General features: G+C 36.4%; 1 protein-coding gene across 2 annotated transcripts; it reads left to right on the top strand.

The window, feature by feature from the left end:
• The first annotated feature begins 3,189 nt into the window (after window positions 1-3,189).
• On the top strand, window positions 3,190-23,649 carry Myl1 (myosin light chain 1). 2 transcript variants are annotated; one of them, XM_004626610.2, is made up of 7 exons: window positions 3,190-3,527; window positions 14,606-14,633; window positions 18,231-18,374; window positions 20,961-21,134; window positions 21,674-21,751; window positions 22,745-22,787; window positions 23,336-23,649. In XM_004626610.2, exons 1-6 carry the CDS (start codon window positions 3,408-3,410, stop codon window positions 22,771-22,773), a joined length of 573 nt encoding a protein of 190 aa, XP_004626667.1. In that variant the 5' UTR covers window positions 3,190-3,407; the 3' UTR covers window positions 22,774-22,787; window positions 23,336-23,649. The 2 variants fall into 2 exon arrangements, with proteins under 2 accessions (XP_004626667.1, XP_004626668.1); XM_004626611.2 differs by lacking the exons at window positions 3,190-3,527; window positions 14,606-14,633 and adding exons at window positions 13,489-13,574; window positions 14,330-14,354.
• Window positions 23,650-26,099: the final 2,450 nt, after the last annotated feature.

Consider the following 26,099-nt stretch of genomic DNA (forward strand, 5'->3'; position numbering starts at 1 on the left):
AGTTACAAATATAATATACCTGACCAAATATAAAAAAGAACATTAACAAAGAGGAAGGAAATCAGGAGAACATCTTTGATGTTTCAAACAGAATATTCTGTACTAATATCTTGATTTTTTGTGCAGATATACTTTTTATTTGGGGGAGGCTGGTCAGATAGCTCAGTGGACTAAAGTGCCTGCTTATGCAGAGCACAGCTGCCTGGGTTTGATCCCCAACATGCGGGCCCTGCCCCCAGGGCATTCTGAGACTGTGACTGAGACTGGGCATGGTGGCGCAGGCCTGTAATCCCAGCCCTTGGGAGGCTGAAAATAGGAGAATCACTACAAATCCAATCTACATAGTGAGACTCTGTACACCCTATACTAAATAATAATAATAATAATAATAACAATAGTATTTTTTATTTTGGAATACTTTCAGATTAGCAAAAAGTTGATGAGAAAGTTGGGAGTTCCAATATATTCCACACTAAATTTCCTGTGTCACTAATCACTGTTACCAATAAAGCAATATTGAACTGTTGTTTTATCTAATATGCTTTGTACTATAATCCTATCCAAGGTATAACATTGCATTTATTCATCATGTTTCTTTATATCCATCTAGGCTGCGGTAGTTTCTCAGACTTTTCCTTGTTTTGGTAACCTTGGCAGAAGTTACCGTCAGATGTCTTGTAGACTCTCAATTTTGGTTAGACCAGCATTCTTCTCATGACTAGCCTGGGTTATGGCTTTGGATGCCAAATACTGCTTCACCTACATGGTCAAGGTTAGCAACAACAATCACGTTGCTAGCATGTACCCTTAGTATGATAAGAACGGTACTCTACATTTGTGGTACCTACTTTAGAAGAAAAAATTCTACAGCATAGTATCATTCTCTATGGATTCATGCACCTGTGACCTCATTTCAATAATACAAGGGAATTTAGATGTACAGTACAGTAGGATCAAGTCACTGATCCTCTAAATGTGAAACTAAAATATTCAAATTTTAAGTATTTGAGTTTTTAAGGTAGAAATTATTGATCTTTGGTGATGTTACAAAGGTAAAGCACATTTTGGATGAATAGATTGGTAAAACATAAATATTAATTTTTTTGTTGCTTCACTTTTCTTCTGACTCTCAGGAAGACTGATATTCTTGTTCAGGATGCATAAAGGTCCTGTTAATTCTGTAATAGATTTTAAGAGGTCTATCAGCATGAATGAAAGCCTTAACATAAGCTGTGAATTAAAGTAAGTGCATATTCATTGTTCAGTAATTGCATAAAATTCCAATATAGTCATTGACAATGCGTAAGAAAACAAGCTGGTAGACGAATTTCTGCTATTCATAAAAATTGCAATGCTATTGTAAACATAGAATTATTTCAGTTCTATTCTAAATATTTATGTATGAAACTACATCCTTAGCTAAAATAAGTTCAGATTCTCATGATTTCCTTGCATGTAAGAAATGATTATCAACTGCTAAACTGAGGTCACAGATGAGTTTGTAGCATAGAACAGTGCAGGTGACAGAGCAAATGTGAAAGCTTTTCCTTACGCCAGCCACAGAAAGATGAGCACCACATGACTTCCTGCACGTGTGCAGTATGAATAAAAGTTATCTAATTGAAATCGAGAGTGGAATAGCGTTTACCAGAGTCTAAGACAGACAGGAGGAAGGAAGGGTGAGGAAAGGCGGACCAATGGGTACAGAGATGCTGAAAGTCAGGCTGGGGTGCTACCGTGCAGCCCAGTGACTGCAGCCAGCAACGTGTGCTATGAGTCTCAAGCAGTTGGAAGCAGCAATGTGGAACGTTTTTGCCACGAGGAAGTGATGACTATTTGGTGAACTAGAAGTCTTTAACCTGGCTACACAGTGTATGTGTGTATTGAAAGAGCACATGGTACCTCTTTAATGTATGCAAGTTTTTGTTTTATGCATCAAATTAAAATTATTCTATTAAGAGTGATTTAAAAGCTTTCTAAAAAACATATGTGGATAAAAAAAAATTCAGTAAATCAGGCTATCACAAGGGAAAAGGAGACTGGTTAGCTATGCCTCACTTGTACCTTATAGGTGAATTACTGCTGAGAGAAAAGTCTTAATCTCTTTTAATGATAATATGTAAAGGGCAATAGTGTCCTTCTCTGTGTTGGGAATGCTTTTGTACCAACCAAAATACTGACTAATGAATTGTTATCTTTAAACATAACTATAATTAATAACTGAAATACATAAAGTACATACCTATGCATAAATATACATGTGCATATATATGCTTATTTTAATGTATGTGCTTATTTTAAAAATCTCAAACTAAGTACCATTTTGTTGTCCTAACAATAGCTACTGTACTCATTGACTATAGACACCTCTCAAGTTGAAGCAACAGAAGTGAGGAAGACATTAAGAAGTGATGAAATATTAATTGTAAAACTCCCTCACTGGAAGAGTCTGCCACTCAGGCAGCTAGGCAGAGTCCACTGGTTACATTATACTTCTTTTTTTTTTTACATTATACTTCTTAAATATGAATCTACCCTGCAAAGGTAGAGACAGAGGAAGCCAGAGACAGAAAAGAAAAAGTGAGGTAGCCAAGACTTTCACAGTATTGATAAAGTCCTTTCTTCTTTAGTTCTTTACAAATATTTTTTCTCTCTAGTACAGTTAGAAGATTTAAGTGATATGTAGTCAGATTTTATTTCATTTGGAAAAGGAAACAGAAGAGAGGAGACAGAGACAGAATCAGAGTTTGTGCTCCCTAGAAGGGAAACCACTGTAAGACTTGGTTGGCTTTCCTTATACGTCTGCTTTTTATTTTTAAACACTACCACCTCTTTGCTGACCAACATTTTCTCTCAGATTATGGCCAGGAGGGAGGAGCGCAAGCAAAGGAGCTGGGTGAATGTTAGTGGCATTCCCTGCCAAAATTCCAAGTTGAAATTGAATCCTTCAGTCAAGTTTCTTAGGCAAGGAGAAAGAGAAGATTTACAACTTCAGCAGAACTGTAATTCTACCAAGAAAAAGTACTCAACCTGCTTTGCTGTCACTGAAGGATCTGAAGCGGGCTTTGTCGTATTTCTTTCTCCTTTATATATGGAGGTGGGAAAAAAAGTAAGAGGAGTTAAAAAAACATTGAAGAAGCCCTGACCCTCCAGATTCCATTTATAGTCTGAGCCGGAATGCCATCCCCCTTGCCTGGTGAACTGTCCAATCCAGCCGCAAGTGTCAAGGTTCTATTAGGCACTAAGTGAAATATATATGCATGCCCTTATACCATTTAACACTTGGGTCCACCTTCAAGACACTGGGCTGTAGATCAAGCGAACCACCACTACTCCTCCTCCAAGTATCATTTTGACAGGTTCTTTTGGGGGGGTTCCTTTTTTTTTAACCCATCCTTTTAAACAAAATGGCACCAAAGAAAGATGTGAAGAAACCTGCTGCTGCTCCAGCCCCAGCCCCAGCACCTGCACCTGCACCTGCCCCAGCCAAACCCAAAGAAGAAAAAATTGACCTCTCTTCCATTAAGGTAACTGAATGGATGACTTATTTGGTCACTGAAACATCTTTCAACAGTAGGGAACTCTAGGAACTTACTAAGTGGTACAGTATATTTTTTCATGGAGAGGAATAGGAATGGCATTGCTCAGTGAACTGGTACATTTTGAAAGAAAAGAATACTGTTTACAAGTATATAAACTGTAGAATAAAATTTCAGTGAAGTTATTGACAATATGGCATCACATGTAGAACCTGTGATTGCTCTTTTGTTGTTGCTGCTGCTGTTATTGTTGTTCTCAGGTTTTCATTTTCCCCTAAATTTTCACACTGCAATTTAAGGGCCAAGTGTATAACAGTGTTACATACATAAATATTTAAACAAGTGGTTTTTAAAAAATGAAATCTCTATATAAACTGGATCTTTTACCTTAAAGCTATACTAAAAGGGAAGTTTTAGCCCTTGTTTCTTTCACAAGTTTAAGGTCAGCTGACAACCCCCTTGTCCGAGACGTATTTATTTGACAGCTGCTTTATTTAAGCTGAGGAAGAGAAGATTTTTGCAATTGGAGTTAAATCTCCCTTCAGTTTTCCTTAATAAAAATTTGATACAACATTAAGTGAGATCTCTGTGCAGAAAATTATGCACTCAAGTGTTTCAGTGACTATAACTGTCATGTCTTTTATTTAATAAATGTGGGATTTTATTCTGAGTTTATGAGTTGCTCCTAAATGAAACTAACCCAAAATATTATAAAACATGTTGGCAAGGTGGCTTTTGGCTTGCGTCTTTGAGCCTTCGCATGCTGATCTTGAACTAAGGAGAATGTGGTTGATTGTGTCAGCATTTGCTGGGATCAAGGTTTTCAGCTCTCAGAAGTTTACCTGCTTCGGGAACAATGATGGATTGGAAGCGACCCGAGTGCGCGACTTCCACCGCTGGGCTCAGACTGGTTCAAATGATAGTTTGAAAATGTTCATCTAAAACCCTACCTTATACAGAAAACCAATGAGTGAAAGTATATGACAAGATCTGTTCACAAAGCCTAAGGTTCTAGATAATAATAAACCTGAATTTTGCTGGCTTGCCTCTATTCTGCTGACCTGTAAGTAAGCATTTCATTGGCCGTTTTAGTACAGGCATAGGTTCTTCAAAATATGCCTGAAATAAATATTGAATTAAATCAATCCTAGATTATATGTGACAAAATTAAATAGATATATTCAAATTTTATAAGATTCCAGTTAAATAAGAAAATTTGTATTTCAAAGTAGGAATATATTATCACAAATATTTAACCTTAGACCTTAGGTACCTGAAGTCGTATTTGAAAAACGCTGGTCATAGAATCACATAGTGGTTGGGAACTATTATAAATAAGTATCCATTTAGGAGAAAAAAATGCGTGTTAAATATTATAATAAGGTTTTTTTTTTACCTTGAGGATTGCAGGCTTATAGTTCATTAAGAAGAAACAAAATTTTCCAGCTCCAGCAATCCTAGTTAATATATCATTACAGATGCGCACTGACATTATGTAACAAGTGTGCTTACTCTTTCTGCAATAATTACGACTGTTCCTATTCTTTAACTCTCCTCCACTTTACAGTAACATTAGAAATATGAATCAATGTCAAAGCTATTCTTCTTTATATTTATCATGATTTATAGAGAGTATCGTCTCCTTGTATCTGCGATTACACATTTCTGTAAAAGAAAAAAAAATGTAAGTCCCTTACCTAAGAAGAAAATTAAGTATCTCACTAATGAGAACAGGCATCACCTTCCTTCCCAAGGAACTGTGTAAGAACAAGTAAATGAATAAAAATTTAGTTGGGCAGGTGAACATTTGCTTTAAAAAAAAGACAAAATATCGCTTAGGTAATTTAGAAACTAAGCTGCTTACTTGTGATAGTGAGCAGAGAAGTGACACATTTCTGAATATTGAAAACTTGTTTATAGGCATGCCAAATTAATTTTAGTGTGAGTTAGGACAACTGAGAGGGAACTACAAGAGAGTCCCCTTGGTCCTCCACCATTGTTGTGTTGCAGAGCGAGACGTGGTAGATTCTAATAAGGAACACAAAGCAAAAAGGAAGAGTTCAATGGACCTTGAAAAAAAAATGGAAGGAAATTAACCTGTATCATGCATTTAGGGGTCTCCGTCGAACGGACAGAGAAAGAAAAGAAATAAAACTAGCCTACTTGTATAAAGGAATTTAAGCGCCTTCAATGACTTGCTTTTATCAATACGGCCTATTTGGAAGTAGCCAAAGAATGTGATGATACTCAAAAATTTTATACAATTTTATTTCATCCTAGTAGGTAACAGAATTAATTAAAAAGTACATTAAAACATTTCATACCATGATGTATTTAATTACTTAATGATGGTTCTGGATATATTACCTCGTATAAGTTACAGACTTCTTTCAAGCAGAGAAAATGAACTTTAACAAAATTAATAGAGCCGTTACATGTGTTCATTAACTGCCTGAAAACTAAAGAACAAAGTTTAATTGGATTATAAACTTGCATAAATCACACAAAATTGGAAATCTGACTATCCTTCAAGCTTTGAGAAATGTGGGAGTTTAAGTATAATTATCTTTATGTAGTGTACAGCAATGGTAAAATTTAATTCCTCAGTATCATTCCCACATAAGACCTATGTTCTGTCTTAAAATATATCACATTTAATAACCACAAATTTGACTCCCCATAAATGCTAAGCACACGGATACTGCTAATTAGTTTTACCTGTTCTTATATGTGCTTGCAATCTGATTTCCTAATTAGTTACTTACTTGTCTAGAATATGTCCTCAATTGTGTGACACAAAATCTTCAATATTCTCTTAGCAAATGTTTACCTGATATCTAATATCCATAGATTTTTTTTAAAGAGTCTCCTTTTCAAAAATAAAGTTTTAAGCACCTGCATGGCAAGCACAAGGTCCCAAGTCTGGTCCCAGGTACCAAAATTAAATTCTGCTGCTATTTGAACCTTCAGATTACTGTTTTTGGTAATCTGAAGCATCCTTTCACTTTCAGACAGCTGAAACTTACAGCATAAGTGGCCAGCCTTAAAGCACACTGGCAAAATTAAAAGCCAACCTAAGTATGTTAAATGGCTGTGAATGAACACATAGGAATAACTATTATCTGCCACCACATAAAACCATGAAAGCAAATAAGTAATGAAATGATTTGAAAAGATCAATACGTACATGAGTGTTTTGCATGACGCATGTGTAAGCTAACACGTGGAGATTGCTGAGGCTGGAGCTTTGTCCTGTCCTTATAGTACCTGAAGGCAAATTCTTGTTGCAGTCATCGCTCTATCAGGTCATCCCTGACTGAATGCTGCAGGCAACCCACAAAAAGTGGTAATGGCACAAAATGCATTGACAGAAACCCAAGCAAATCACTAGTCTTGAAGCAACAACTGAGCATGTGCTTAAGGAGACTTAAACTTTCCATGTAATGGACAGGGTGGGTCTCTCTGTGGGCCGGTGCTCAGGGGACCCAGAGCTGAATGTACATTGTGACTTATTTTGGCCCACGTAGGAAAATCTATCTGTGTTAACCTATGAAAATTTTACAAACATTCGTTGTAAATTTATTCTCAATAATATTAATTAATGCTCCCAAGGTGATGGTGAAGTTGCCATTATCATTTTCCAAGTGAAGAAACTGAGCCTAAACAAGGCTCATGATCCAATAACCACTAAAATGGTAAAGGTAGAATTAGCTTAGCAAACCCACTCCAGAGCTGAATGATTGGCCATGCCCTAGGCTACCTTTGGTTTCCAAAGAGTACATTGCTGGTTCTAAGAATGTGAAAAGGAGCCTTTTCGGCCTTCCAAGACATGAGGTAGTGCCAATCTTGTGTTACTCTGCACAGGCTTGCATGGCCAGAAGAGGGAGCGACAGGCACACTTGAGCAGGCTCATGGAGACTCAGCTGGTAGTCCGTGCTCCACTGCTTCCTCTTACCCAAGCACCTGTTGCTGACAAGTTAGGTGTTGTCTTTTATAGAAGGAGGGGTGAAATCTTAGGGAAGTAGAAGGTTTCCTAGGTACTTGTACGGCATAAATACTAGGAATCGAACCCAGGTCCTTGCTCTTACCAGACAGTCACTTAGCCCACTGAACTATATCCCTCGCCCAAAAGCATTGAATTTTAAAATGATTTTCTTTCTATTTTATTCAACATTCATACACATCAAGTCTGACTTTCAAATCTTGCCATCCAGCTAGTATTTTGAGAAGACTATGAAATTTCTATTTTGTTCACAAGTAAACAGTATGAATTAAATGGTAGTTCCAACTAATATTCTGTGCAGAAATGCAAGGCCATTTGAATAACATGGTTAAATCTTAATTAATTTGAGGAAAAGAACCAAATAAAGAATATCAATTTCTAATTGGAAAAAATACATGAAAACATTAAGCTATTTCTTTGAAGTTTTCTTCAAAGACGTCTTTTATTCTGGCTTTTCAAGGGTACAAATTCATTTCTAATAAAATGTTAATGACAACCAATTGCACTATTTGCTCATTTGTAGTGTAGTATAACCTCAGGAACAAACTGAAAATTATTTGAGTCCATTGCTCGGCATCAGTATCGCATTTCACCTTTCATGTTCCTGCACCGTGAGAGAAGAAGACAGGTGGGATGGGGCGAGAAGATGTTACCGGGCCTTCCGCCACTCTCTCTAGAATTACACGTTGAGCTCTTTGTAACTGAATAATATCCTTGCAAAGTAAAATGCAGCTCGCAAATGAAAATATATGATCCTCAACTGATGGCGAATAATAATGTTCATCTTAAAGATAACGAATTCTTTGCAAGACAAGAAGACCACAAAGTGACAGAGCCCAATTTAGCTCTTGACATTTCAGGGCTGCAAATGAACCCCCTGGCAAGTTGTCTTTAGCAGTCGTTCCATAATTACGTAGTATTAAGCACCATCTGACTCATGGAAATTGTGGAAAGGACTATATTTAGTCTGCTGATGCTACACTTTCTTCTCCTTCTCTTCAGACCAAAATACTTTTTTATGTGAAAATAGGATCTTATAAAGTTTATTTCTACATTAACTTTTACAGTTTGCTTTTTTATCCCAAACCACTGTATGAAGGGCAAACTTCATAACATAAAAACAGGAATGGATTCAATAATACTAGTTAAAATTGAAATTATATGGGTGATAAATCCTGGCCATTCTGGTCATAAACTAACAGTAGTGAGTTTAAAGAAAAGTTTGCCTGAAGGTAAAACCATATTGAACTTACTTTCCATTCTTTTTATTGTACACTGTGAAGTATATTTTATCTATTAGGTATCTACTGGTACACTGCTTGCTGTTTATAAAAATCCAACTGATTGGAACACAATCCTATGCAATTATATTTTACTTAATTTTTATCTAAACTACTTCAAAATAACTGTCTACTGAAATTTTAAGCACCTTGCTAACTTCCATAAAAAAAAAATGTGAGAACAAAGTGAATTGAGATATGCTCTACTGACAAAAGGCTGAAAATTCACAATGGAGTAGACCTATAAGCAATCCTCGAAATCAGAGTTGATACTACGTACTGAGGAACAATACTGCAGAGAAGTTACTTAACCAAAAGACACATGATTTGTTACAAGAGTCAACACAAAATTCCCAGATGATTTCTCTTTCTACCTCATCAAAGCATTTGATGGATGTGTTTAGAATAGTAACACACTCACCTATGCACATTGTGACAGAAACAATTTTTATTCTACACAAGGGGTAAAAATTTAGATACTTATAATTTCCTAAAACACAACTATACAACACTTTTTCAAAGCTCACATTTTAAAATTACAAGGTAATGGAATAAAAACACAATTTTTTTTTTTTTTAGAAAAAACACAATTTAATTTTTAAAGAACTTACATGCACCCTGGGGCACACTGAGACTGCGACTAAGACTAGGTGTGGTTGTACATGCCTATAATCCCAGCACTTGGTAGGCTGTAAATAAGTGGATCACTATGAATCCTATCTAGTAGTGAGACCCTGAACCCCCTGTAGACCCTTCCCTAAAAAACAAAAAAATAATAAAAAAAAAGAACTTACATGCAATCAAATGAACACAGAAAAGAAAATACATCTTTCAGGGAAACTTAAATTTCTTTATTAATTTCATTAACCATGAGAAAGCTAAAGAGAATACTGGGGAAAAAATAGAGTTGAATCAGAGTTTTAAATTTGTATTAAAATTCACTTAGATGTCTACTAATTACAGTTCTAAATTTTGTTATTTTTAACAATGCAGCCTTTGCTCTCAAGTAACTGAATTCTCTTAACTAGCTTAGGCCTAGTGAGAACACGGTTATGCATTTTGTCTCAGTTCGAATCAACTTTTCCAATCTAACCTTCTATTAGCTCTTGTATCAGAGATGAGCCAGTACTATATTTTCTTTCCTCTGAATTTTCCCTGTTTATTGTACTAACCAGCCTAAGCATAGCCTTTGTTGACATGAAAAAAGGGGACAATATGTCTTTCCTTTGACTTGAGCTATTCCGAAGCACAGTTCTAAGGGTTACTTCTGTTGACTTTGTATAGTGAGATCTAGACACTGTAAGACGGTGATGAAACTGGATTTTTTTTCCTAACGGCTTACTTGCATGTACATCTTGGCCTGTCTTTCTGCAGGCGCCATGATCTCCTGACTGACAACAGGCCCTGATCAGGCTAGCTCTACCTCTACCCCATTGCCATGTTCAAGGACAATGAAGTCTTTGGAAGGCTGTGTTGCAGTCCCAACTCCCTTCCTGGCTTTTCCCCCAGTACTGGACATCATATATTTCCCAGGTTACTTGAGGTATAGCTCTTCTTCTTTGTTCCAAAGCTTAACAAACATTGTTTGTTAAGGCTCTTTTAGAGCCCGTTAGATTAACTATATTTTAATAGTTGTCCTATTATTTCTGCATACAAGAAATTTTCTCTTATTTTAATCAGTTAACAATATCATGATCACTAGTAGAAAAATGATTCCCAAAGTGAAAATAAAAGTTGTTAACATAGCAGTAAAAATTTGTAAATATGAAAATAAAAATTCTTTTTAGCATCAGTAATGTGTACACTACTACTTACCTAAGTATAATCTAGATCAAAATGTAAGCTAAGCTAAGAAAGCTAAAAAATGTAAGCTAAATTAAAAAATAAAAGATTAGCAAATTCAATGTCTGCATCATAAATATTTATATAAAATCTACGGGAAGGTACTGAAAATATCAAGATCCTTATATCAATAATTCAAGACGAGCATACTTACTTCATGCAAGGCAGTTCTAGACGTTAGAAATGACAGAGAATGCATGAAATTTCTCTATTATGTAAGGTTTTGAAAAGAACAGGTGAAATCTATGTCCTTGGGGAATTTAACATTCTAGAGAAGAAATTTATGTTTGAAGGAGGAGCTTAGAGGACTCTGGAGATGGGGGTGGCTAGTGCAGGAACACAGTCAAGTGCATCTCAGGAATAAAAGGCCTTCCAGAATGGCAGTGCTTTCAAAGGTTAAACAGGATGGCCAGAGGACTTGCAGCGGGAGAGCAGAGGAGCCCCAAGCGATGTAGAGAAGAAAAGGTTCTTTCCAGGAGGTTTTATCAGAGCTTTGAAGAATACTTCATTTCTAAAACAAAAAAAGAAGAAAGCATTCCAGACAAATGAGAGACAAGCCAATTAAAATAAATTAATAACATAACATAATAACCTGAGGCCCAGACTGGTTGACATATTTTCATACCATGTCTTCCTTCAAAGAGCTGACTACTTACCATTATAATGCTAAGGAAGAGGTAGTAGTAAGGATTTGTCATTTATAAGCATACGAGGAATAAATTTTGCTTTCCCACTTATTCTATAAAGAGATTCTAGGTTTTCTAGCTTCAAACAATTTTTTATCCCCTAGACCAGTGATGGCAGACTGTTTAGGCTTGCATAACAAATGCTAGTTTTACTTTTTAAAGAGCCTTCTATAGAAATGCAGCAACACACTGCCCAGGGTTATTCAGCATAGAGCTAACCTGATGGGCATAAGGCGCCATAGGTTTGCCCCCACTGGCCTAGACTGAGCTATGATATGGCTTTCTTGATTGCCAAATAACATAATCAAATTTCTACTTTGATTCTCAGTAAGTTAAAAATAATCTAAGCACTCCTTTTCTATGTAATAAAGATTAAGAGAAAAATAGGGTGAAATAATTTGACAATCGCCCACTACCTTATAGTTTCTCTCTGAATATAATAAACTTACATATAATATCCACGTGGCTAGGAATGGGGTTTTTATAACATAAATGCAAATTTTTACTGACTTTCTAGTTTAGCCAACAGATTTTATACAAACTGACTATATTTTTAATATGTACCCCTGAAGAACAAAATAAAAAACAAATGATCATTACTTTAGTAGGGTAACTTTGACGTTTAATTCAGTCTTAATAGCTTTACTGAACATATGTCCTCATTCTCAGTAAGGGTCATAAAGCAATTCAAATTAAATGACACAAGTACATAAATATAATTACAAAACTAAAAAAAGCACAAAATAGTATGTTCTACTAGCTTTAATTTGTGTATCAAAAGTCATGATATCCCAGTTACAAAAGATTACAAAGTCTTACTTTTGTCCTTTCCCCCATTTTCCCTTAATGATTCAAAGCATTTTAATTTTCTAATTGCTTTCATTTCCCAATGAAAGATCTCTCCACAACCTTTCAAAATGTCAATACATTTATAAAAATGTGTTACCTATGTATGAATAAGTTAAAAATTAGATTTCTCCTCCTCATCCTAGGTTGCAGGATCCTTCTGCTCTATTAATAACTTGTAAACATTCAGCCCAGAATAATAGACATTTAAACACTGATTGCTCCTAAATTGGTTTGAAGAGAAGCTTCAAGGCATAGATCTTTGTAGTAAGAAAGACTTCACCCTTTCTATGACCATCCACCTTCAAAAGTTGCCACGCAAAAAACTACAATTCATCTCTGCCATATTTTGTGCCTGTGAGCTGCTTTCAAAATGTAGAAAATTATGAAGATTTTGTCTGAACTTCAGTGGACATCATAGGGCTGATCATTTTTCTACTGCTTTTCCCAATACCAGAGTAGAAAGGGAGTTTTCCCCCTATTCTCAGATAAATTGTCATGACAATTCATAGGTATCTAACTCCATAGCTCTCTCTCAAATTTCAAGTACAATTTTACATTCCACAGGTCCTGCCTTGAGTTGTGCTTTGCTTTCTTCTCTCAGTCTGGAGATTGAGACATAAAGTATTTGATGAGGCAAAAACAGAATCAACATATTCCAGTAAAAACGTATGCAAATTTTTTAAAAAGTGGTGAAAACTGGAGCTCAAGGCCATTTCTTGCTTAGGTTATACTCCTCACAGTCCATTTTACAAAAGAGCAGTGTTTCACTGGACACTGGCTTGCCATTGGGTAACTGGAAAACGCAGAGTGGGCGTGACCTTCTGAAACCCTCTAAATCTTACCATAAGAGACAGAACTTCAGAAGATGTTCCTTCTATAACAGCTGCCATTTGAACTGCCAAGCTAATCCCATCCAAAAGTTCTACTTCTATCAAAATTGGTTGACTATTTCTTAAGTACATAATTCACCAAGTGAAGGGATCAGCTTGAAAAACTAGAAAAACTAGGAGCTCCTCTCTACTGAACAAAGAAACAGCTTCTTAAAAGAAGATGCTGCTGGTGAACATCTGGGACATAAAGACCTTAAAAGTACTGACAGGCTCCAGGCTCACCATGGCTGTCCACTCCTAGCTTCTGGTTTCCTAAAAATAGCTGTCAGGGCACAGATCTCTCTTACTCTTTGCCCTAAGAAAGCTAAAGAACTCTCCACGGGGGAGTGGCTACTTCCCTCTGAAACCTGACACTAACAGTGAGGTCACAGTTCACCCAGCCATAAAAGAAAGCCTCAGAGAAGGAGGACTCACTCAGGGACTGGAGCAGCCCTCACACCCTCCTCATCCTCGCCGCTGTTCTGCAGCCCAGCAGCTCCATCATGGTGGGTCCTACAAGGAAATGGTTTGCCTAGAGAGGAAGACACAGCTAGGGGGTAGGAGCTTATTGAGAAGAAAGGCAGAAAACAAATAGAATTGAGGAGCAAACATAAACCAGCACAAATTGTTAGAAGCTACTTTTGATTTTTGATTAATAGAAGAAATTAACCGGAGCTATTATGCCAACTAGAACAACACATCTTACTCCCCAAACAGTTCTTTAGGCTTCACCAACTTTTGCTATAGCATATGAGGGTTATTATATCAAACTTTAGGAAAAATTCCTGCAACAATCGCAAAATATTAGATCTTAAGACGCCATCCAATGATTCTGATAAGAAGAGTTAAGTAAACGGTTCCAGATGCTTTAGGCATCTCATGCAAATATAAAAATGTATTGGTGAAACAGAAGAAAAAGTTAAGATGCCCCTTTAAATACAACTTATCAATCCCTTTTAATTGAGTGCATCTTACTAGGACTATCTTAGCTACTTTATAGATTGTTATATTATTCTAAGAAGCATTTGATTTTGCATTTATTATATCATCAATTCACTGATTAAGATACAGAGAAATGGCTCCTACCTGTCTTTTGCAACAGATGTTTATGTTCCTAGATTCTAGAGTACGCTAAGGCCACCTTCTTATGATATGACACTTTCACAGCTTCCTAAAAGTTTCAAAGCAGAGAGCACACATTCTTCTGTCAATGCATTGAAAGAATACTAGTTGTTTCTTTCTTTCTCTCTCGCCGCTGCAGTCCTTCAGTGCTGACCAGATTGCTGGTAAGTGGTTTGAGTTTCTGTACTGGAGATGTGGGCAGATCACTGCCTCATTTCTGAGATGTGACCAAGCTCTAAGGCATGCTACTTTGTGGCTAACCCTCTTGGTGTCTACGCTGTGCCTGAACTCAGAAAAGTAGGCTGATTTTAGAGCTTACTTTGAAGATCATTCAGGGAATGAGCTGGACACACTTAAAAATCAGGACATTTTTGTTTGGTTAAAATATTCTTTGTGATTAATTTCTTTCTGACAGATCGAGTTCTCTAAGGATCAACAGGATGGTAAGTTTAAAAGCTATAGTTGTTAATATGCGTGTACTTGTAAAGACGGTATGTGAGAAAGTCAACTCCCTTGAGAGGGACTCAGCTCTTCCTAATTATCTGCACTGGTGTTACCACTCTAAATATAAATTGCTCTCAATTGCTCTAAATATAAATTTGTTGAAACCAAAGCCCTTGCTTATAATCAGTCAACAAAGATTTTAGCAAACAAAATATAAATACAACAAAGTAAGTCCTTATATTCATTGATTTTTAAATAAAAGCAAATTGATCCAATAGCTAGTGTCATACATACATATCCCTACCAAAGGATGTCTATTTTAGAAGGCTAATTTACTATCCAAATCTCTAAAGAGAGATGTAACAAGTCTGAATTGTTCAATTTGAAGAATAAAATTGATCAGGAAAGTATCCGATTGCTAATTCTATAGTGCCAGTATTTTCATGGGCACCGTAGTGTGTTGTAGAACAAAAGCAAATTCAGGGACAAAGAAGAAGAAATAATTTATCATACGTTTCTTGCCTTTCTTGGACATGTAGGGCACTCAGAGATATGACAGACTTGTGGAAGGACTCAAAGAATTAGTGATGGGATCAAAATGTGGTATGCAATCAGACTATGTAAGATCTTGATTTTTACACTAGAAAGAACAGGGAGCAATGTTTCATGCAAAAGTGTCACAATATTTAAATTCACTGAGGAAACATATCTATGGAAAGGAGGGTAGAAACGATGTAGCTTTATAATGTATAAATTAGAATGATTGTCATAATAGTAAGTATATATTTTATATTTTGATATATAAGGTATAAGCAAATATGGGTGACTAATAAGAACCTGTTCAAATCATTCTCTCCCTGAAGAATTCTGTATCCTTTTGTCTATTTCTGGGCCATCTATGTCTTCTTTGATACCAATTAAGAAAAAAACTGAAAATTGCTGTAGTACAAACTCACTACAATCCGCAGCATTGATGATGGTCTTGTGCAGAATGAAGAGCTATTGGATATCCTAAGGTAGACTCAAGATCATTTGAGATTATACTATGAAGGGCTGTTTTTTAATTACTGAAAACAGTGATTCTACTATAATTCATTTGAGTCAAATGTACTTTTAAATAGTAATGATGGTACTTTATCAGCCCCTGTCCTGTCAGCTATCTAATTTAAATTTGTATACGACTGCAAAACTACTGTATCACTGAGCAATGAATGGTTTAAAAACCCTTGCAGGGACAAAAGGACTTAGTGCTCCACATGTGAGATAGATTTTAGACACACAAATTGGGCAAACATTAGTGTAGTAGACTGGCATATTTTTGAGTCAGGAAAAGAAATGCAAGCTATGAAACAGAAATGCTATACTTTCAGAATTAATGAAGAATAGTCTATTTCCTTGTTTAAGATTTAAAAATGTTCATGCCATCTATCTGAATCAAAGGAAAGAAGAAAGCTAGGAAATTATACCACTCTAAAGTGTAAGTCCTACCCTGTCCAAGAGAGGAGCCACTTAAATAGCTGTATAAGTTTTGACTAATTAGAAAATAATAAATTTCAAAAATAATTTTCTCAGTTGTACTAGTGACATTTAGGTGTTCAAGGGCACAGTAGTTACATTTTTGAGCAGAGAACAATTTCATCATTAACTGAAAGTTCTAGAATATAATTCTAGACCACTGTGAGTCTTTACTGGCAATGTAGTTACTTTACAAACAATTCCACTCTGTCACCAAGGTGTGAAAACAGCATACATAAACAAATGGGCATGGCTGTCTCCCAGCCAAATGTCCTTTATGTTATATACAAAACAGAAAAGGCAGCTCTGGGAAGAAATTGGCCAGCCTACCTCCCACTCCCTCCAGAGAATAACTAGCCTTAGGTTAAGTATCTGGGGTCTAAAGAGCAATATTTTTTTCTGGTCTTTGCTTTTAAATCAAAAGAGTTAATGTCAGAGTGATCCCATTACAGCCCATAAAATCCCAAGAGTCCACATCAGCATCTGACAAGAGTAATTTTGAGCCCTCCAGCACTCTGTGCCTGAGAGCCTGGAGCCAGTAACAAGAATAGTTCGGTCTCACATGTCCCTTAGAAAGATGAAAAATAATATTACACTAGTTATACCATGGGGCTGGTAGCATACTTTCCTAGACTAAGGAAATGATCTGTTATAGTGAACTGTATAAGATTTTAGCAAAGAATGGTGACATGATCTACAGCTACTTGTAAGTGCAGTGTCTGGTGCAATCTCAGATTGGAGGTAGAGAAAGTGTGAGATAAAATACTTGGCTAGTGACCTGTTTAGACAGCATCCTTTGATTTGAGCCCACCAAGAACCTGAAAAGAAAACTTTTAGCTCTAGCAGTTCATTCATAACTGGTGTTTTAAACGTGGCTTGTAGCAACTCCAAAAAGTTACCATCAGTACTTCTGGGTTTCTGAGAAAATATTTGTTGTTTGATAAGTTTAGAAGTTTCTGTTAAAGTAGCTTCCCTAGACTCTAAATTCATAGTAGCCTTTTCTGGTTACCTACTTCTAAATTCACCATTGTCATTTTGAAAGACAACACTAATGCTATCAAAGAATAGTGACAAAAAGTATCAGAAGGGACAAATCGAGTGATTATGACAGGACAAGAAAAGACTTTGAAATGAACACTTAATGCAGACAACACTCAAATGAATACAAGTACACCAGGGAGAAAAATGAAATCAGTCTACCAATGTGAACAGTCTTCTGTAATAATACACTATGATTTTGCAAAATGTTATTACTGGGAGAAACTGGTCAAAGTATACAAGGGTTTTCTAAATAATGTCTTAAAACTGCGTGGGGATTTAGAATTATTTCCAGACATTTCAATTTAAAATGTGTACTTAAACTCTAAAGTGAGTGTAGCAACTTGTTGCATATGTATTATCTGGGAAAAGAGTGAAGTATGAAGAGTCTCATCGCAACTGGCCCAAAGATACTTTTTCCTTTTGAATCAGCGACACTAAAAGCTGACTAGAGGTATACCGTATGTGCTTAGATGACATACAACTCATAGGTTTGTCTTGCTTTCCTAACTTCTTCCTGGAAAATGAACTTATGTCTAGAAAAAAAATCCAGTTAAGCAGACAGTTTAGGAAATTGTATCTCAAGAGAGCGTTCCTTATACTATTTGAGAAGTTTGGGTTAATTTTACATATGACAACACTGATTGAAATTATTTTTCATAAAGTTGTACTAACCTTATTAATTATATGAAAGACCATGTGAAGATTATTAAGATTTCTGAAGACTTCAGAATCATTTAACCCAAGCCTGCCTCCCAGCAGGTGAAGGAAATATGACTGAGAACTCCGGTTTCTATATCTGATTAATAATTACATGTGGCTGGAAGCTGAAAAGGCTGCTTTAAGATAATTCCCAAAAGACACATCAAAAGAGTTTGCCTATATCTATTCGAGATCAGAAAACAGAACCTGAACATAATAATTTGCGTGGTTGGCCAAAGTTGTAAAAGACAGAAGAGTTTGAACTGAATCCTTAAAAGAGTTGGGGTTAATTAAGGTTCAAGGAATTTAAACAGCACCCTAACGACCTTTGCTCTTTACAGAATTCAAGGAGGCGTTTCTCCTGTTTGACAGAACAGGTGACAGCAAGATCACCTTAAGCCAGGTCGGTGATGTCCTCCGGGCACTGGGCACAAATCCCACCAATGCAGAAGTCAGGAAGGTTCTGGGAAACCCTAGCAATGAAGGTAATAGCAGCAGCCTTTTCAAGATCTATGGAAGTGCTGTGGAGGAAGGGGCAAGGGGGAGGGGAAAGGAGGGGGGAGAGAGAGAGAAAGAGAAAGAGGGCTGGTGAGATGGCTCAGTGGTCTAAAGCACCTACTTAGAACAAGCTAAGCCAAGCAAAAGCGCAGGAACTGCGGTTCAATCCCCAGCACCACATGCCAGCCAGCCCCGCCCCCTGGTGGGCTGAACTGGCCACACACACACAAAATTAATTAATTAATTAATTTAAAAAAAGAAAAAGAGAGAGACACAGAGAGAGAGAGAGAGAGAGAGAGAGAGAGAGAGAGAGAGAGAGAGAGTTTGAAGTGTGTATGAGGAAGAGAGAGGAGACAGACACTGAGAAGTAAGTAACGAGTTCTATATACCTAGGGCTCCCTTTACTCCTGAGGGTAGCAAGTATGCTTCTTTAAACATTTGAGGTCTCAGCTTTTTCTCTTGCAAATTAAATTACTCTTCCCTTAATGATCTGCTACTGATTATGTTCATAATGGTCATGAAATGAAATAATACACAGTTCCACACATTTTCCAACTTCAAACCTTCAAAAGCAAAAATTTTGACAAATATGGCTAAAGCACAATGCAGTTTGCATACAGTTTTGATTGAATTACAATGACATGCTTCTAGAGAAAATTTATTCATTGATTTTTTAAAAAAGGGGAAAGTTGCAATATTTTGAATCGACTGAGAAATACCTGCTGACGTTACCTGTCTGTCCTTCTATACTACTTCTGCAGCAACCTTAAAAGAATTCAACTATCTTAACACTAGAAAAATTTACTTCTTGAGTACTCTCTACCTCCATTCAAATTATTGAATATTTGTAAAGCCAAAGCCAAAGCCCCCATCCATTCTCCCAAAGTAAATCCCAGAACAACAACAACAACAACAACAACAACAACAACAACAACAAAAATCAATGAAATGCATTAGTGGCAAAATTTAGACTTCATTCACTTAATACAAAACTCTAATCATTACTTGAGAACAAGGAAATTGTTGTTAATCCCAGTGGTTCATGGCCGAGTGTACTGATCTATTGGAAAAGGTGACTCTAAATGAAAAGGACACAGAACCAAAGTTTTCTGAAGTAGATATTTAGGCTGTTTTTCTTTGCCATTATGGAAAAGAAAGAAAGGGGGCGGTACATGAGCTTGTTTTTCTCCTTGACAACTAAAAATGTAGAGATTTTTTCCAAGGTAACAATATGCAATATAAAATCATTGTTAATTCCATATTATCCTGTTTTTATTGGGGTTTTTTCTCTTTAAAATAAAAATATTAGGGCCACAGAGATAGCTCAGCAGTCTGCCTGCCTGGGCAAGCTCAAGGAGCCAGTTCTGACCCCCAGCACCACATGCCATGCTGGCCCCGCCCCCGGTGCACCCAGCTGGCCACCAAGCACAGGCATGGTGGGACACACCTGTAATCCCAGCGCTGGGGAGGCCGAACAGGAGAATCACTCTGAGTCCAAGCTGCATAGCAAGATCCTGTACCAAATACATTTTTAAAAATTAAAATAAAAAAATTATAAAGAAAACAAGCTTGATCTTAAAAAGAACATCTTTCTGCATCAGTCTGAAGGAATTTGACTCACACTTCATTTTCTTTGGAAGAAATTTTAAGTTGAGTCATCCAGAAAGTAGCTGAGAGTATGACATAGAAAGTGAGGCTGCGACAACTAGACTTTATTTTAAAATGTCATTGCCCAATTTATCGATGTATTTCTTTCCTGGACTCATTCAGAACTCAAATTTAATTTTTCTGATATTGCTCAATGTATTGATTTCTATCCTATGAGAGAAGAACATAACAATTTAATTTAGGAATACATAATTTTATCCACTTGTATACATCTGAACAAACTATACTTTTACTGAGAATGAGATTTACCTTGCCAGAGATGCTAAAGAAAATTTCACTATCCCCAGCCTTTACACTGCAAAGCGGTCAGGAGGTCACAAAATATTTGACACTCCCAATTGCCTCCAAACCTTCTGTTATAAATTCTTAAAATTAAAAAAAGGTCCTACAAAACCTCACAACATAGTTGACCTATGTAATAAAGTTGAATTGTTTTACTATATTAGTGGGATTTTAGTGTCCTAGTGTAACTTTACATTGCTTTCCTAGTACTTTAGAAAACTGACAATACTAGTAAAATAATAGATAACTTGTATTAAACACTCAGCTTATCTCAAGTATTACTAGACTCTCCATGCATTAGATTATTTAAGTCTCAAAATAACACTATGAAGTATTTCTATTTTACAGATGAAAATTTGTTACACAAAAACATTAACAAAAGTTGTCCAGGGTCACACAGTTCAAAATGATGGAATGGTGGATTGGTAAGAAAAGCCTGACTCTGAGACTCCAGAGCTCATACTATTGGCTATTATGAAATGTTTCTAATCAGCAGTTTACCAGCTGAAAGTCAAGCTGTATGAAGAGTTTTTAGGTCATGAAGCACGAACTTTCAAATTTAATTTATAACTCAGAAAAACTGTATGATCGCTTCTAACCTTTTAAACTGCAACTTCTTCCAGAGATGAATGCCAAAAAAATTGAATTTGAACAGTTTCTGCCCATGATGCAAGCTATTTCCAACAACAAGGACCAGGGCAGCTATGAAGACTTTGTGGAGGGTCTGCGCGTCTTTGACAAGGAAGGCAACGGCACAGTGATGGGGGCTGAGCTCCGCCATGTGCTGGCCACCCTGGGTAAGGACAGTTGATTTCCAGGAACTCAACAGGGCAGGATGTATAGGAAATATCATGACAAGAGGTTTGTGTCGGGCCAGGGAGATAGCTCAGTGGCATAAGCGCCGAATTGGCAAGCTCAAGGTCCTGAGTTCAATCCCCGTAACCAAAAAAAAAAAAAAAGTTTGTGTCATAACTGAGACAGGTAAGAAGGATGATTACAAAGGAAACGCAAAGAAAGAACCCCCAGTATTTAATGCCAACCTCAATTAGGCTCACTTTCAATGAGTTTGTTTTAGGACATGGTAATAAAACACTGTCAAAGAAGAGGTAAAGAATAGTAGTTCTTGTAGGTAATAGTTTGGTTAACAAAGGATATGTGTATTAATTCATTCATTCCAAAATGATTTATTGACAGTTTAAGTGTCAGAGAAAGAGAACAGATTTTAGCCTACCAGAGTTCATGGCAGTTGCCAAGAGCCCATGGCTGATCACTTGTGGCAGAATATTGAAAATTAACACATGGCCTCTTTTCTACAAAATGGGCTTTGTTTCCTCAGGTGAAAAGATGAAGGAGGAAGAAGTGGAAGCCCTGATGGCAGGTCAAGAAGACTCCAACGGCTGCATCAACTATGAAGGTACAGGCAGTGTGCACTTGGGGAATCAGAGGCTTCTCAATGGTTGGGTTAATGATAGACTTTTTTTGTATTTATTTTCTTCATCCTTCTCCACCGATATATTATTTCTTATAAATCAATTACATAACTCTAAAAACAAATCCTATGAGGACCCATATATATATATATATGTATATATATATATATATATATATATATATATATTCCAGTGTGTTTTAGCAATCGTATGTGTTGTTCTACAGTTTAAAATGTTTTTCACATGTATTTTTTTGTTAAGTCTTCACAGTGTCCCAGTGAGATAGGCAGGATTTGTGTCTGAGTTAAATTTAATAGAATATTAAAGTTGAGGAAATGTCACTGTCTTTCACTAATACCAAGGAATTATAAAGATGAGGAAGTGGGAGCCAGAGAGATTTAGTTATTGAGTGAAGGTCAAATAATTAATAACAGGGCAGGCCTTAAAACTTAGCTCACTGTGTTCAGTGTTCTTGCTCATATGAAAGTCATCTCGTATTAGCTAATTATTTATATCCTGCTACCATTATAAAGTTGCACCCAAAAGGTGTGAAAATGAATCACTACATAAAATTAAGATACAAAATAAATGTGCATGAAATGAATTTGCAAATTTTAAAATTTCTAGCAAAATTTAAAAATGTGTTATCCCCAAGGAGGACTATACTAATAACATTTCAAGAAGCCTACCAAGTCTGGCAACAAAGAGGAAAAAAATGGAAGCATAGATAAAAATAGGAAAAGGGGGGAAAAGAAAAAGTACTCAGTCAAGCAAATATTCACAGGTGGCCTTAACTGAACTTGACTTTTTCTCCCGTGAACAACTGTTCACATTTGGTTGTTGCTGTAAATACATTACACAGAACTATCATCTAATAATATGGCTCAGGTGAATAGATAGTCAGCTAGAAAATAAAATCGAATCTTAACTTCGAATTTGACTCTTTTCTAATGCTCTTTTCCTGCATCACCCAACAGCTTTTGTCAAGCACATCATGTCCGTCTGAGCGGAGTTCTCAAGGTATATCTTGGTTCTGTCTTTAACACACAGGCTTTACTGATGCTGTGTTTTAAAAACTAACAGCTTCACCTTATACACTGTAGATAAACTTAGCGTTGCTTGCTGTAGTTAGCATTGGTTCCTGTTAAATAACTCTTAATTAGGAACCAAATTTATCAGTTCCTGTAGATGGATTACTTAGAAATGGAACACATGTGTGTGAACATACAAGCCAAATGCAATGAGGTTTCTGCTTCCATCCACAAGCCCCGTCACTTTAACTGTAGTATGCGTATAGAGCAAAGACTCAAAGCCAATTAATTTATTTGGAATACAACATTAATAAAGCATGGGAATAAGCTTTCTGAATAACTAAATCAACTTTTAACAATTACCACTCTATAAATCTATTTTGTGAAGGCCCAGATTCAAACACTTCCAAACAAATTTTTAAAACATTTCATTGTGTGCTTGGCTTCGCATGCACGTCACATCATTTTCTTCAGGCATTGAAAAGGGGCATTCAACATCAACTCATCTTCTAACTCACTTTCTCTGTTCCTTTACAGAAGATGGTTTAGAAAGACTGGCTGGAATTGTATTTTGATAACATCCATGGCTGTCCAGGTGTTTGCCATCATTTGGAAAAATAAAATATCTGGCACATTCTAGACTGAAAGACTACCTGAATCTCTATATACCTCCAGATTTTCTCTGAAATGTATTGCTACCACAAAAACCAATCACTCACCAAACTAGACATGAAAAACAAAATACTCACAATCTTAAATCCAAGTACCACTTTTTATTAGCTATCATGGGTTAGCAAGCATCTTTAAAATCTTGTAACAATAAACAATTTTCGTCAGTCTGGAAAGCTCAAGTCATGCTGTCTTTTTATTTTCTTACTTTGTGAAATTAATTTTTGAAACCTCAAACTTCTTATTATGTGTACAGAATATTGATTTATAAACTTACAAAAGAAGCATTGTATCTTAGTAGAAACAAACTGAGTAATGAAAATAATCATATATTATTGAAAAAGTAAAATAGAGAACTGAGAAAAATTTCATAGGGTCAGAGATATTTTAATATTAAACTACCCTGGCAATATAATGTAAAACCAGGGTTTTTCATACAGATATATATATATTATTTTATTTATGGCTTGATCTTTTTACTTTAAATAATAATCTAATCCTATTAGAAAATACTAACAAGCATTTGATGCTACAAAATGGTAGATTTTAGAGGCAAAAGTGATGGTAGCAGTGGTGGCGGCGCAGCAGAGAAGCAGAAATAGGGGGAGGGAAAGCCTTTATTAACCCTAAACACACGGAGAGGACTGAGGGCAGGGAGCTGGGCAGATCCTCTGGCCTGAGACAGGGAGCCTGAGATTTTATGGACATTTGCTGGGGGTGGAGTTTGAGGGGCGGGTTTAGTGACGTATAAGGAGCTGATTGGAGGCTCCCTTGTGTGGGCGGGAAAGGTCAAAGGAAGTTGTACCCAGGGCTGGAGGGGGGAAGGAGGAGGAAGTGGTCATTGGGAAGATAAGCTGTTGTTTTAAGGGCTTCAGCCATATGAGACGACCACAGTAATAATTCAGCAATTCATACTAGGGCCATAACCTATCAATAAGTATCTTCAAGGCTAACATTTAAAGTGACCTTCTAGCTGTTATTTTTTAAACAGAAGAAAGAAAAAGAAGTCTCTCTTTGGGTGGGATTATGAATCAAACTCGAGATCCTATTTATTAATATTGTGTTTCCTATATTGTGTTTCTCCCTTCCTTTGCATGTCCATGTCCCCAAATATCTATTCAGTATTTAACACATATAAAAATAGTAAGATATTTGACAGGAAAATTTATAGTGTCAATTTACTTGATAGTTTCTAAATGCTATCAGATGTCACCTTTTCATTAGAACAGAATCTGAAAGTAAATATTGAATATTTAGAAGAGCGATATGTTATCTCCAAAAAGAAAACTGTAGAATATGGGAATATAAAATACTTGCCTGTTTAGAGTTTTGGAAATTGAAACAACTTCTTCTGACATCAGAGGTCAGGAAAGTCTTTCTAGCTAGCGAAAGTCACTTGAACTTTGGTAGCTAATTGTTTAAATTTAGCCTACAGTTTTGTAGTTGAGATGATTCTGGGACATTATAATTACTCCTTTAAGGAAAATATGTCATGATTTCCTGATCCTGAAGGCCAACTGTACCTAAGACAAGGACCTGGAAACCACACAGCACACTGTCCAGCAGAGCCCTCTGTGAAATGACAGTCTAAACCTGCACGGTGACCAACAGTCACGTGCGCATGGGGAGTGAGGAGGACGTGTATGTGTGTCAGTTCAATTCAAATGAATGTAAATGATAATGCCCTGGCTACCATATTCAACAGTTCAGTTCTCAATATGCTTATCTTTAGTTAGGACATCAGACCAAAACACCACTTATTAAATTTAAAAATTTCAAACGTCACAGTGTACAGAAATATTGACTGATACGCACAGTCTAATTACATATGATGTGGTTTTGTTTCAGAATATGTGGCTAAATTCTCATTTACTGCATTCTCTAAACATTTTTAAATTAGAAATAGGAGATGCCTACAAAGAACCAAATTGTTTCAATCTTCATATAGCGAACACTTTCTCTCCTAGACCTTACAAAACTGCTCTATTCCCGATGGGATAATATCAAGTACACTGGCATGGAATCTAACCTTATTAAGTTACTATGTGTGACATGCCCATAACTCAAGTAGTAGCAGGTGCAAAATGGGGTAGCAGGCGGAAGACTGACAGTAATTTTTAACAGCCACACCAGCTGGCAAAAATGACAGGTGCCTAATTCCTCAGACTTTAAAAATAACTTTTGAGAAGTCTACTCTGCACAAGCTTTAAGGTTGCCTTTAAACTATGTTCTGTTATGTTTCTTATAAATTTAATATTACATGTTAAGTTTTGCCTCAATGTTCTCTTTGAAACTTAAATAGCACACAAGAGTCATTTAATACACAGAAATGTATTCTCCTTTATAGATGAAATAAATGATTATTATTAATTAAGGAAATAATTTGTTCTGACTTCTCAGTAAGAGTTCTCAATAAACATTACATAGAGTTCCAGAGAGTTAGCTCAGCAGTCTAAGGGCCTGCCTTGCAAGCACAAGGACTGAAATTTGATCCCTGGTGCCACATGCAGCGCTGGTCCTGTCCCCTGAAACCAGGTGTGGTGGTGCAGGCCTGTAATCCCAGAGCTGGGGAGGCTGAGACAGGAGGGTCATTACAAGTGCAAGCTGCAAATGTAACTTGAAGCTTAGTAGA

The sequence above is a fragment of the Octodon degus genome, unplaced genomic scaffold (assembly GCF_000260255.1).
Source record: "Octodon degus isolate 3935 unplaced genomic scaffold, OctDeg1.0 scaffold00016, whole genome shotgun sequence".
NCBI lineage: Eukaryota > Metazoa > Chordata > Mammalia > Rodentia > Octodontidae > Octodon > Octodon degus.

Excerpts from the sequence above, each read along its gene's own strand:
- Myl1 (XM_004626610.2), top strand. The coding sequence starts at position 3,408 with ATGGCACCAAAGAAAGATGTGAAGAAACCTGCTGCTGCTCCAGCCCCA. Across the intron at positions 3,528-14,605 it reads TTGACCTCTCTTCCATTAAG|ATCGAGTTCTCTAAGGATCA; the intron begins GTAACTGAATGG and ends TCTTTCTGACAG. Across the intron at positions 18,375-20,960 it reads GGGAAACCCTAGCAATGAAG|AGATGAATGCCAAAAAAATT; the intron begins GTAATAGCAGCA and ends AACTTCTTCCAG.